The sequence below is a fragment of the Schistocerca serialis genome, chromosome 4 (genome assembly GCF_023864345.2).
Source record: "Schistocerca serialis cubense isolate TAMUIC-IGC-003099 chromosome 4, iqSchSeri2.2, whole genome shotgun sequence".
Lineage (NCBI taxonomy): Eukaryota > Metazoa > Arthropoda > Insecta > Orthoptera > Acrididae > Schistocerca > Schistocerca serialis.
In genome coordinates, this window is record NC_064641.1 from 23,193,359 (window position 1) to 23,207,761 (window position 14,403).

The following is a 14,403-nucleotide window of genomic DNA, read 5'->3' on the forward strand; positions in this document are numbered from 1 at the left end:
GACAATGAATTCACGGTGTTCTTATTTCAATTTCCAGGAGTGTACTTCTAAGAAACTCATGCTAGCAGCTGTTCGTGTTTCAAATTCTGGAATATCCATTGCGGATTCCGGCCGTGGCTGAAGTTACAGTTGCAGTAGCTCGGGAATCCCGTCCAGCACACACACAGGCCTAGCCCACCGATACGAACAACATCGGCTGCTGTGCCTGTCCGAAACTCCACAGACTCGTCCGCTCCTTGCACCGCAGCAGCGGTGCTGGCCTGCAGTTAATACCATTCGCTGCAGCTGACTAACCTCTTGCGTGTCGCGGCTCCCAAGCTCGGAGCAGCGCTTCTGCGTATCAGACGCTGCCAACCACGTCCTCTTAACAAACTAGAAGCTCCACAGCAGCGTATCTGCAGCTGGCTCGAAGAGGAGGAAGCTAACAATTCCACGAAATTGAATTTCACGGCACAAATTACACTGAGGTGACAAAAGTCGTGGGATAGTCATATGCACGTATACAGATGGCGATAATACCGTGTACACAATTTACAAAAGGGCAATGCATTGGTGGAACTGTCTTTTGTACTCTGGCGATTCGTGTGAAAAGTTATCTGATGTGATTATGGCCGCACGACAGTAGTAAACATACTCTGAACGAACAATGGTAGCTGGATTTAGACCCATGGAACATTCCATTTCGGAAATCATTAGAGAATTCAATATTCTGAAATCCATAGCGTCAAGAATGTGAAAGGATAACAGTTACCTCTCACCACACACTACGCACTGGCCGACGGCCTTCACTTAATGACCGAGAGCAGCGGCGTTTGAGTAGTGTTGTCAGTGCTGGCAGACAAGCAACACTGCGTGAAATGGCTGCAGAAATCACTGTCGGACCTACGACGGACATATCCGTTAGGACAGTGAGGCGAAATAAGACGTTACTGGGCTATGGCAGCAGACGAGCGACGCGACTGCCTTTGCTAACAGCACTACATCGTCTGGAGCTCGTCTCCTGGACTGCTGAGCTTAACAGTTGGACCACAGGTGACTGGAGAACCGTGGCCTGGTCACATGAGTCCAGATTTCAGTTGGTAAGAACTGATGGTAGGGATTCGAGTGCGGCGCAGACCTCGCGAAGCCATGCACCGAAGTTGTCAACAAGACACTGTGCTGGAACCGCGTGACCCCTACGGTCGCAGGTCCCAATTCTGCCTCGGGCATGTATGTGTGTGATGTACTTAGGTTATACACGGGCCGCTGAAACATTGCACTTGACGTTTGCGTATGAAGTTGGTAGCGTAACAGAGTAACAAGTGAAGAACGATAGGCGCTAGGCGTTCAGCGTGGGGCGCCAGCCAATCACAACGCAGCGAGCACTGCTGTTACTCACGTGCTGTGACGTCAAAGTTGCCGCGTTGCCGGCTTTGTTTAGTGAATGTGGTTCAAATGGCTCTGAGCACTACGGCACTTAACATCTATGGTCATCAGTCCCCTAGAACTTAGAACTACTTAAACCTAACTAACCTAAGGACACAACACCCAGCCATCACGAGGCAGAGAAAATCCCTGACCCCGCCGGGAATCGAACCCGGGAACCCGGGCGTGGGAAGCGAGAACGCTACCGCACGACCACGAGATGCGGGCAGTGAATGTGTATAAAACGTGAATTGTATGTTGTTTACCGCGTGTTTTCGTTGTACTGTGTGCTATATCGTTGTGACTTTTGTTACGTTGTGAGTGTACATACCTGGAAAATGCCACCGAAAAGACTTCGTTCACCCAGTGACAATCCTTTGCGTCGAGGGGTGCCGCTAAACAGCCAGGCACTGGAGTTACTACGCAGAACTCGTGAGTTTTACGAGCAGGAGAAAAACTACGTAAGCATTCATGGACAGCCATCAATTCCTGCCGATAAAGTGGTGGAACGTACGTCGAAAACTCTTGGTATTAGTTCAAGAACCGTAGTAAGTAAGGGAGTATTACTACAAAACTTGGAAGATACTGAAGTGAGCCGTAATGATTCCGAGCTGTCTGGATCAAATAATACATTTTTATCAACCCCGGGAAAGAAGACAAAGCGGCCTAGTCCTATCGCAGATTCAGATTCTTTCCAGACTGATGCAATTCGTAGGCATGTTTATGCTTACTACAGCAGAAAAGAGTATCCGACTGTAGCTAACTTATTAATCTCTTTAAAAGAAAGTGAACTCTTCTGGGGTGGTAAAACATCACTAAAATTTGTGCAAAAAAATGTGGGTTTCCGTTACAAAACGCTAGACGGACGCAAAGTACTGTTAGAGAGGGCACATATGGTTACCGCTCGTAGCATTTTCTTGCACAAAATTGTGGGCAGAGACATTCATTCCATAATTTGGCTATACGAAACGTGGGTTAATGCCGGGGAAACTGTCAGTAAATGTTGGACGGATAACACACCCAGCAGTAGCGGCCATCAGCCGACGGGAAGAGGAGCTAGATTAATTGTGGTCCACGTAGGCTCCTCCAGGGGTTTTGTCCCTGAAGCACTTTTAGTTTTTAGATCAAAAAAGACTGGTGATTACCATGAAGATATGGATCACACACGATTTGTTGAGTGGTTCAGGAACCTTTTAAAACAATTTCCTGTCCCTACAGCAATTGTAATGGACAATGCTCCATATCATTCGGTGATACAGAACAAAGCCCCAACCACAAATGATCGGAAAGAAGTTATGGTGCAGTGGTTACAGGCTCGAAATATTGCAGCGGATATGAGTATGACAAAGGTTCTGTTGTATTCTCTTGTTAAAGAAAATAAGCCTTCGACATCTACATATGTAATAGACGAAATTGCCAAGGAACAGGGTCATACTGTAATAAGGCTGCCACCATATGACTGCCATTTCAACCCTATTGAGTTAATATGGAGTGATGTAAAAATGTATTTAAGGAACAACAAGAAGTCCTTTACAATAACAGAGGTGGAAAAGCTGTTGCGGGAAGTTCTTGTGACTGTGGATGGTGCCTCATGGAGAAAAAAAATTAGAGTACGTCGAGAAGCTTATACGAGCAGCACAGACAATAGAAGGCATTATCAGTGGCCATGAACAATTAATGATTTGTCCTGCTGATGACGACGATGAAGACGGTTTTGGCGACAGTGGCGATGGCGAGCTGGATGGAATTGCGCCATTATCGCTGTAAATTGGTGATTGAAAAATTACTAATATTCGTTATTTATTGCAATCTCGGTTATTATTTATCTTCTAAACTACGTACATTATTGATTTCAAAGTACCAGTCGTCAGATGCTTGTTTTTTGTATTTCTTTGCTCCGTTATAGAAAGGGTGCGCATTGCTATGCTTTCACATGCATTATTATACGGTTGTTTACGTCCTGTCATTGTAGTACAACTAAAAACGAGTTTTTATATACACTGTAATTGCTCAATCGCTTGCATTTACGAGACGGGACGGAAAATTGTATCGTCTGCTGTGTGTATAGAGGCTGCTATTGCAACATCGCTATTACAGTATAGCCAACATAACTAGACAAAAAGCGAACTGTCAAGTGCAATGTTTCGCCGGTGGAGGTATAGTTAGGTTTAAGTAGTTCTAAGTGTAGTGGGTTGATGACCTCAGATGTTAAGCCCCATAGTGCTCAGAGCCATCGCCTGGGTCCTCTCGTCCAGCCGAGCCGATCATTGACTGGAAATGGTTATGTTGTCTACTTGGTGACCATCTGCAGCCGTTCATGGACTTCATGTTCCCAAACAGCAATGCGCCACGTCACTGAGCCACAATTACTCACGATTCGTTTGAAGATCATTCTCGACTATTCGAGCGAATGATTCGGCCATCTACAGCGCCCCACATGAACCCCATCGGTCGTTTATAGGACAGAATCGAGAGGCCAGTTCGTGCACAAAATCCTGCACCGGCAACACTTTCGCAATTACTAACAGCTATAGAGGCAGGACGGCTCAATATTTCTGCTTGGGACTTCCAAAGACTTGTTGAGTCCATGGCATGTCGGGTTGGTGCACTACGTAGGGAACAGAGGCCCGACACGAAATAGAACGTATCCCTTGAGTTTGGGGCCTCAATGTATTACATTAAGCCCGCTTCCCACCGATACCATGAAGTATGTAAAACGAGATGACTTGACTGGTGTAGCGTAGTTTGCTTGGGGAGCACGAATAAAATTAAGAGAACGTTAAATAAGTGACTACCATCATTTTCATATAACTTCAGCTATGTAAGCAGCACACACGAGGAAAGTAATTCGGAGGTAGGAATGTTATGCGTTCCATATAGAATTGACGTTTGAAGTGACACATATGATGGCAATGATGAGAGCACATTGTGATGTAAGTAACGTGTGTACAACCAATGTAAATGTTGTATTCGAATTGTATGTGTGTGTGTGTGTGTGTGTGTGTGTGTGTGTGTGTGTGTGTGTGAAAGAGAGAGAGAGAGATTCAGTATATATTGGAGGCTGGCTAACAAATAAAATAAAAAACTAAGAAAAAAGCACACATGATCTACAGCACTCCTCTTGTGAGTCTTAGCACGCACCGTGATGCGTTGTTGGGTCTCATTGCCGCAGTTCTCTGTCGTGCACACTCTATCGCAGCCTTCTCCGCCGTGTCACACAAAGAATTACATCGACATCTAGGTCTGAATCAAGGAAATGCAGAAAGCTGAGTCACGTGGTCGGCTGCTTTAGGGAATTTGATCCGCTTTTCAGTAATAGTTACACTGATTCACGAGGAAGATTTTTGCATTAAATTCATAAGTATTTCGTACAAAACTATGATGAATTAAATTTAAGGCTTGAAAACGATGCCGCTACTGTCTAGTGAACAGTCGTCGTAACGAGAGAGAGAGAGAGAGAGAGAGAGAGAGAGAGAGAGAGAGAGAGAGAGAGACGACAAACGTCATTAAAAAATAAATATACTGGGAAGCAGTAGTTAGTGTCCCTAATTCCTTAAACAGCCCTCTGCAGGACGTTCTTGAGTTTAAACTACAAATAATTTGTACTACACTTTTTTGGGCTCGGAAAACTTCAGTTCTGCTTGATAAGTTACTGAAGGAAATAATCCCATATGACATATAGCATAGCACGCTAGCTTCTTTATTTTTATATCACTTATGTCTGACAACATTCGCATAGCAAATAGATTTTTTAGGCGGTTCAGCAGTTTTGTGGTATGTCCCTGCCAATTAAATTTATTATCAGGCCGTAATCCCAAGGAAGCCACCTGTCAGCTTTTTCTGTCTGCTTGTCATATTTTAGACATGTTGTGGCACAAACCTTTTACAAGTACTGAAGTGCATATAGAATGTTTTTTCCGGGTTTGGTGACAGAGAATTGGGTAGGAACCATTTATTAATGTCCACGAAAATTTATTAGCCGATCATTCTAAGACTACACCTGGTTACTTGATTCACTATTCACTGCAATGTTTGGATCATCTCCGAACGAAACAAACTTGGTACCCGGTAATGTTACTGATGAAAAGTCATTGATACATACAACAAATAGTAAGGGCCCTGAGATGGGACCTTGGAGGATACCAAATGTTATTGGTTCCCAGTTGGGTGATGCCTGATAGCACAATGCACATCTCTTTCCTATTGACACTTTTTGTTTTCTGTCAGGTAGGTAACCCAACATACGACATCTGACCCAGGCGAGGATGGTGTAAGTTTCGCTGCCTATCTTAAGGGGCATGTAACATTTTGCGGGCTAGTTGTATTTGGCCCTCCCTGTACGAGTTCCTAAATCACTTGTGTCACAGTTCGAATTGCTCTCATGAGTCCAGCACAGTCTGCTGGGCAGCTCAGCACTGACAGTAAGTACGAAGGACGTTCAGTAAGTAATGGAACACGTTTTTTTTCCTGAAATCAGGTTGGTTTTATTCGAAATTCCAATACGCCATATTATTCGCCATTCTGTTGGCTACAAAACCCTGTTTTCAACATAATCTCCATTCAGTGCGACGGTCTTAGACCACCTTACTGGGACAGCCTGTATGCTTGCGTGGTACCACGCTACTGGTCGACGATGGAGCCAACGCGTTATTTCATCAACAACTGCTCTGCTGCCCGCAGAGTGCATCGTTCATTCGTTATGATCTTCTGTTGGGCGGCGAGAAACCATGTGGTCACACACCTTTGAGTATCCCCAACTCGTGGATGAGTGTGTCAGCATTACCAACACACACGTCCATTTGTGCAGCGAGGTGACTGATTGTGACCCATCGATCACCTCGAATGAGTGCCCGCACTTTTCTGCACTGCAGACGTCACAGCTGTGTCCGGCCTCCCAGCTCGCGTGAGACCGGACAGGTTTGCGACCTTGTTGCGATGACGACAGATTCTTGCCCAACGACTCACCGTGCTTTTACTCGTTGCCAGCTCTCCGTAGACACTCTGAAAGCGCTCATGAATATCAGCGAGGCTCCAGTTTTCCGCCAAAAGGAACTGAGTGTCAGCGCTCTGCCTGCATCTTCGATCATAGATACTAAAGTGCGCGTCATTTATGTTGGCGGCCGAGTTTAGGTTCGTTCTGCGCATCTGACGTCACAAAACACAGTCAGCCAATGAACAGAGAACGACGTTGCCAGATCTCGACTGCAGTGCATAGCTTGGACGAGTGTCTTCAGTTTTAGAAACGTTCAGTCACAAATAACGTAATAGAACAAAAGCAATGTCTTGATAGCAGACATTCTTTTATAGTAAGTTTGGAAAAAGCATTCTTTATACCAATTGCTTCATATTCTATTAATTAATTAAACCAAACAAGCAATAAGACTCCTAATTCAGGCGATAGCAAGGAAAGGTGTTTGTATCAATCTCACGAACCGCTTTTTCGCAATAAAGAACAGCGGTAATTGTTTATTTCCTATTGTACTTCGACGAAGCGTGGGTAATTCATAGTCATACCAACAGTGTTTGTCAGTATTTTGCGTGACGTGTTATAGTTCTCATGGCATTCTGTAGTCAGAGTAGCTGCGTTAGCGTTACGGTGAAGGTGTTAGGCTTCTACGCGAAAGGTTATGAGTTCAAACCTTATGTGCTGCTTAATATTTTCATTATTTAAAAACAATATCTAAGTGCCTTACTTCACTAATTATATTCGTTTGAATGCAATTTTTTTTTGAAATTTCTAGTGCTTTGTCTCTTCATTAACCCTTTCGCTGCTGCAGACACGTAATCCCCGCATGGTGTTCCCACTGCTTTGACACGCTTATCATTCGATTTCACAAAAACTATTTGGCCCAAAAATTTGGTTTTACGCGTCTTCTTGACTGATACCTTCCCCCCATAAATGACTTAATTTTGTTTCGATGTTCAATGCAGTTATTATGCAGTAATTATGTAGTAATTTTATATGAAAATTAGGTATCTTGTCCACGTCTCATTCTCAACATTGTGGCAACTAAAATCGACCATATGGAAAGTATACTCTATGGACTTATACCTCTGCAAACTCTTCAAAATTCATGCAATGGTTTACTATATTTAATGCTGCATAATAACTACATTGAACATCGAAACAAAATTGAGTCATTTATGGGGGTAAGGTATCAGTCAAGAAGATATGTAAAAATCTAATTTTTGGGCCAAATAGTTTTTGTGGAATCGAATGATAAGAGTGTCAAAGCAGTCGGAACGCGATGTGTCTGCACAGGCGAGCAGTGCAGTGACAAAATCGCGCACAGCGCGGAATGCAGGGAGCACGTCTTTGTAGCAGCGAAAGGGTTAATGCGGCCGTGATGGCTTTACTTCATGAACTGCGCGCTCCCCCCTAAACGTAAGCTTGCGAACTATGCTATACTATGGCTCTGCTTCTCTTGGCGCGTACAACTGGCAACGCAGCAATCTCCCGCGTCTGGGCGGGCATGCGCGAGCCGCCAAGATAAAAGAATTGAACTGTAGTAGACTGGCCTTGCTGTGCAGAAGCTATAGGGCTGGTGTGGCTCCAACATAAACCACGTGACTATTGGCAAAACGTGGCGGGATTTCAAATCAGCGGTCTGCCATCCTGTGTGTGTATCGTATTTTACCTACATTTCTCAATTGACTGCCAAACGCTTCCAACAAAAATTACTTTTTTATTTGCGAAAAATTATGCCAGAACTACATTTGACCTGGATTTGTTCACAGTACCATTTATAAAATCTAACAAATACATCGAACACCACTCTGGTGGGCAGCGCGACGAAATTACTATAAACTATCAATTAAAGTTAAATGTCGTTAAAATTCTTTTAAACAGTAAGTGTGGGCTCGTGTCAAAACTTTAAACATTGGATTCGCCGCGTTTTGAGCTCTAGTCACTTATAAAAGAAAATGGGATATGGGGATTATGTCAACGATAGGTGCCAAAGTTGTCGACTTTAGAAGCAGGTCCATTTTAGAATATCAATTTTAGGTGCACTTCAAAGGTTCAGCTCCCACTATTTTTACAAAAGTTTAAACTATTAGTTAAAAAAAATGATATTTTAGATGAAAGGTGAGACTTTGAAGTTTCAGAAAATAATTTTGGAGCCTACATTTATTTAATAGCATTAGAAGGTAGAAAAAAATTCTATTCATGTGTCGACCATAGGTGCTCTTACCGTATTATAATCTCACTTGTATATACAAAAAGACGCGTATGTGCAGATGGCTTAGTTTTTCCGTTTCATGGCCTGTATCCAAAGCTGCCTTCGGTTTTCATCCTTAGGGAACCTATGAGTAGGAACGAGAAACAGTTATACTTACTTCTGTAACCTAATTGTCACAGATACTTTCCAAAATGTAATATGAGTCTGACTTTACAGGCATCACATTCAACACTTTAATTTACCTGATACTCTATTTCAATTGTAAGAAACATACGAAAGTCCCTTCAGCAGATTTTAATAAACGCATCTGCACTATCATAGAAACACACGTGAAATGTAATGCCATTTCCCCCGACAAAACGCAGAGTACAGCCATAAGCGCAACACGATACAACCATACTTTGCCAACATTCATGTGGCTCCAGCCCAGAGATGTTGGAGCCACGAAAATGACGTCAGGGCCAGTCTATTATATTTATGGTCGAAGGCCTGGATGCGCCTGCTACAGACGCCATTTTTAAGGTATGTCGCGACCTATCGGAACTTTATGAAACTATAGGGGCTGAAGCGGGAATATGCCACAGTGTTCCACAACAAATGCTGTATTTTTTCAAGCGAAACTGGCCGGGAAAAAGTATCTACATCTACATCCATACACGGCAAGCCACCTGACGGTGTTTGGTGGAGGGTACCTTGAGTACCTCTATCGGTTCTCCCTTCTATTCCAGTCTCGTATGGTTCGTGGAAAGAAGCATTGCCGGTTTGCCTCTGTGTGGCCTCTAATCTCTCTCACTTTATCTCATGGTCTCTTCGCAAGATATACGTAGGAGGGAGCAATATACTGCTTGACTCCTCGGTGAAGGTATGTTCTCGAAACTTCACCGTACCGAGCTACTGAGCGTCTCTCCTGCAGAGTCTTCCACTGGAGTTTATCAATCATCTCCGTAACGCTTTCGCGATTACTAAATGATCCTGTAACGAAGCGCGCTGCTCTCCGTTGGATCTTCTCTATCTCTGCTATCAACCCTATCTGGTACGGATCCCACACTGCTGAGCAGTATTCAAGCAGTGGGTGAACAAGCGTACTGTAACCTACTTCCTTTGTTTTCGGATTGCATTTCCTTAGGATTCTTCCAATGAATCTCTGTCTGGCATCTGCTTTACCGACGATCAACTTTATATGATCATTCCATTTTAAATCACTCCTAATGCGTACTGCCAGATAATTTATGGAATTAACTGCTTCGGCCGGCCGAAGTGGCCGTGCGGTTAAAGGCGCTGCAGTCTGGAACCGCAAGACCGCTACGGTCGCAGGTTCGAATCCTGCCTCGGGCATGGATGTTTGTGATGTCCTTAGGTTAGTTAGGTTTAACTAGTTCTAAGTTCTAGGGGACTAATGACCTCAGCAGTTGAGTCCCATAGTGCTCAGAGCCATTTGAACCAATTAACTGCTTCGAGTTGCTAACCTGCTATATAGTAGCTAAATGATCTTTCTTTCTGTGTATTCGCAGCACATTACACTTGTTTACATTGAGATTCAATTGCCATTCCCTGCACCATGCGTCAATTCGCTGCAGATCCTCCTGCATTTCGGTACAATTTTCCATTGTTACAACCTCTCGATATACCACAGCATCACCCGCAAAAAGCCTCAGTGAACTTCCGATGTCACCTACAAGGTCATTTATGTATATTGTGAATAGCAACGATCCTACGACACTACCCTGCGGCACACCTGAAATCACTCTTACTTCGGAAGACTTCTCTCCATTGAGAATGACATGCTGCGTTCTGTTATCTAGGAAATCTTCAATCCAATCACACAATTGGTCTGATAGTCCATATGCTCTTACTTTGTTTATGAAACGACTGTGGGGAACTGTATCGAACGCCTTGCGGAAGTCAAGAAACACGGCATCTACCTGGGAACCCGTGTCTATGGCCCTCTGAGTCTCGCGGACGAATAGCGCGAGCTGGGTTTCACACGATCGTCTTTTTCGAAACCGATGCTGACTCCTACAGAGTAGATTTCTAGCCTCCAGAAAAGTCATTATATTCGAACATAATACGTGTTCCAAAATTCTACAACTGATCGACGTTAGAGATATAAGTCTATAGTTCTGCACATCTGTTCGACGTCCCTTCTAGAAAACGGGGATGACCTGTGCCCTTTTCCAATCCATTGAAACGCTACGCTCTTCTAGAGACCTACGGTACACCGCTGCAAGAAGGGGGGGCAAGTTCCTTCTCGTACTCTGTGTAAAATCGAACTGGTATCCCATCAGGTCCAGCGGCCTTTCGTCTTTTGAGCGATTTTAATTGTTTCTCTATACCTCTGTCATCTATTTCGATATCTACCATTTTGTGATATGTGCGACAATCTAGAGAAGGAACTACAGTGCTGTCTTCCTCTGTGAAACAGCTTTGGAAAAAGACATTTAGTATCTCGGCCTTTAGTCTGTCATCCTCTGTTTCAGTACCATTTTGGTCACAGAGTGTCTGGAGATTTTGTTTTGATCCACCTACGGCTTTGACATAAGACCAGAGTTTCTTAGGATTTTCTGCCAAGTCAGTACATAGAACTTTACTTTCGAATTCATTGAACGCCTCTCGCATAGCCCTCCTCACACTACATTTCGCTTCGCGTAATTTTTGTTTGTCTGCGAGGTTTTGGCTATGTTTATGTTTGCTGTGAAGTTCCCTTTGCTTCCGCAGCAGTTTTCTAACTCGGTTGTTGTACCATTGTATGTAGCATTACTTGTCGAATCCTTCCGTACTTGGCTGGTGGCCATGTGTGAAGTAGTGACCTTGGTGCCCACAGCGTTCGGCATCGGCAGCATGATCTACTCGGGGCTGGAGTTCGGCCAGTACTTCGAGCTGGAGCGCAACACCAAGTGCCATAACGTGCTGCTGGCGCTGACCCCGGCGACGCGGATGGCCTTCATCTTCATCCAGATGTACTTCATATTCCTCAACAACGAGGTGAGTCCACTGACAGCGAAGTCTTGTGTAGGCGGCCACTCCAGCCTCAACCTCGCTTCGAGGCGCGTACAAGTAACACGAGTACATATACCAACCAGCCCCTTCTATATGACTTTGTCTGTGCTAACAAGGGAACCTCCCCATCGCACCCCCCCTCAGATTTAGTTATAATTTGGCACAGTGGATAAGCCTTGAAAAACTGAACACAGGTCAATCGAGAAAACAGGAAGAAGTTGTGTGGAACTATGAAAAAATAAGCAAAATATACTAACTGAGTAGTCCATGGGCAACATAGACAACATCAAGGGTGATATCAGCACAGGCGCGCCGTGGTCCTGTGGTTAGCGTGAACGGCTGCGAAGCGAGAGGTCCTTGGTTCAAGTCTTCCCTCGAGCGAAAATTTTACTTACTTTATTTTCGCAAAGTTATGCTTTGTCCGTTCGTTCATTGACGTCTCTGTTCACTGTAATAAGTTCAGTGTCTGTGTGTTGCGACCGCACCGCAAAAGCGTGCGATCAGTAGACGAAAGGACGTGCCTCTCCAATGGGAACCGAAAACATTTGATCGCAAGGTCATAGGTCAACCGATTCCTCCACAGGAAAACACGTCTGATATATTCTACACGACACAAGTGACGGCATGTGCGTCACATGACAGGAATATGTTGTCGACCCACCTAACTTGCACACTTGTCGAATGGGTAAAATGATTCTTCTACCTTGCCCGATTTAGGTTTTCTTGTGGATGTGATAATCACACTTATGTTTTCATCACTTTTTTGGAAGTGTGTCACATAAACTGCAACAAATGAATGTAACAGTTTCACAGTCGCACAGTTTTCTCTGTGCTCTGCCAAAACATATGTTTTTAACGTTTTCAAATTTTTCCGTGTGTAGACCGTCAAATCCTGCATATGTCCAAGCAAATCTGAACATGTCCTGGAATTTTGGAGAGCGAAGTTGATTATGTGTGAGTGCCTGAACTCTGATGATTGTCTGAAAATAAAAAAAAATTCACTCAATTCCGACTTGAACCATGGACCTCTCGTTCCGCAGCTGCTCACGCTAACCACGGTGCCACGGCACTCCTGCGCTCACATCCTCCTTGATGTTGCCTATGTTGCCCATGGACCACTCAGTTTGTATATTTTGCTTATTTTTTTCGTAGTTCTACACAACTTCTTCCTGTTTTCTCGATTGATCTGTGTTCGGTTTTTCAAGGCCTATCCACTGTGCCAACTTATAACTAAATCTGAGGGGGGTGCGATGGGGAGGTTCCCTTGTTAGATGCATTTCGTGCTTTCACCTAACTTCACACGCACGTTTATGTCTTCCTTAATCCTTCGTTTCTGTCGATTTGCTTTGAAATTTACTGCTTCCCTGTGCAAGATAACAATTTCCTTGCTAATGTGTTCCCCTGAATTCTACATTTACGTTCTATTTACACATCAGGATACATGTTAGCTAATATAATTGCGATTTTGCACAGAGCAGCTTCATCCTCGGAACGCAGTCCGCAGAAACGACACAGCGTAAGTAAAGTGGTATAAGAAGTGTGTGGCTGCTGCTTTTCTTCAACTAATTTAACTCAAAGCCACAGAGATTAACCACTATTATCGATTATAAATCATTTTCAATACATATTCTCCATGTAATCTTAACAGACTTACAACATTCATCTCTTCTGCCCGAAAAGAATTCATTACAGGAAGAGTTTTTTCCACCTTTAATGAATCGTGTTTCAAATTAGAAACTAAACTCAGAGCGAACGACAGAATGTACGTTACTGGAGATATTCCACATTCTTCTGTGCAGTGTATTTCTTTTACGTAACTGTGTCGTATATTTTAAGTACCGTTTTAGCTAACCCCAATAGTGAATATCGGTGAAAAATATTTTCTTAATTGCTTAGAAATTACCTCTACACATTACGTTTTAAGTACGCGCTGTGAATACCGCACTAAGCCCATGTTAGAAACCCTCAAAGTAAACACTGAATGAGAAACACTGAACAGATTTGTATGCTGGAAGCCATTAGTATGTAAACAGACATTTGTATTTCTATCTTATGAGCACATACTGTTGTTCGAACTTACATCTGCTTAATCTCAGAACCCACATTTGTATCATTAGGGTATGTCGTCACACTGACATTCAAATCGTCTTTTGCAGTTACAAAATATAGACGTCCGATTTCAATGAAAACAGTAGTGAAAGATGTGAGAAAAATCACAGAATGAATGTTAATGAAGTTATTGCACATTTCTACACGTTTGACTTATGTAAGTGGCTAGATAGCCTTGAAATCAATAAAAATTGCCGATATTGATATTGTAATGCAATCACAAGAGAATGCCAAAGTTTATTAGGAAACTAAATTTAGCCAGTAGTGAGTTTAAAGAAGGAAATTGCCGTTTCGAAGTCACAGTATCACGTTTATGAATTCGATCGTATATGTGTGTAAAGCACGTTGCCGTTTTCCGCTGCCATATTGTTCACTACCTTTCGCTGAATATTACCGAAGGGAATTATGTATGTTGCAGATACTTATGAGCTACATTTCTTCAGTATTTACAATATCACATTCCTGTTAACTACCGGTATATCAACATTTATTACGCACTCCCTCGCCATAGTTGTTACATATCATCTTGCAAGTCCAGGAATAGAATATTTCTCCTGAGAAGACCACATGACGGACGAGTTACATTCTTGTGAAAACATCACTTATTTCCCTTATAAATAGATATTCACCGGGGCAAGTCCCATTTTTCTACTCTCTTAAAACAAGTGTTCCTACAAACAAAGAGTACTTGAATCCCATAAATTTAGCTTGA

The 14,403-nt window shown here is 43.3% G+C and overlaps 1 protein-coding gene across 1 annotated transcript in view; it reads left to right on the forward strand.

The window, feature by feature from the left end:
- LOC126473840 (proton channel OtopLc-like) overlaps nt 1-14,403 on the forward strand; it is a 255,005-nt gene that overhangs the window by 165,280 nt on the left and 75,322 nt on the right. The window contains 1 exon segment of the mRNA XM_050101167.1: nt 11,407-11,567. Coding sequence (XP_049957124.1) covers nt 11,407-11,567 — 161 coding nt within the window.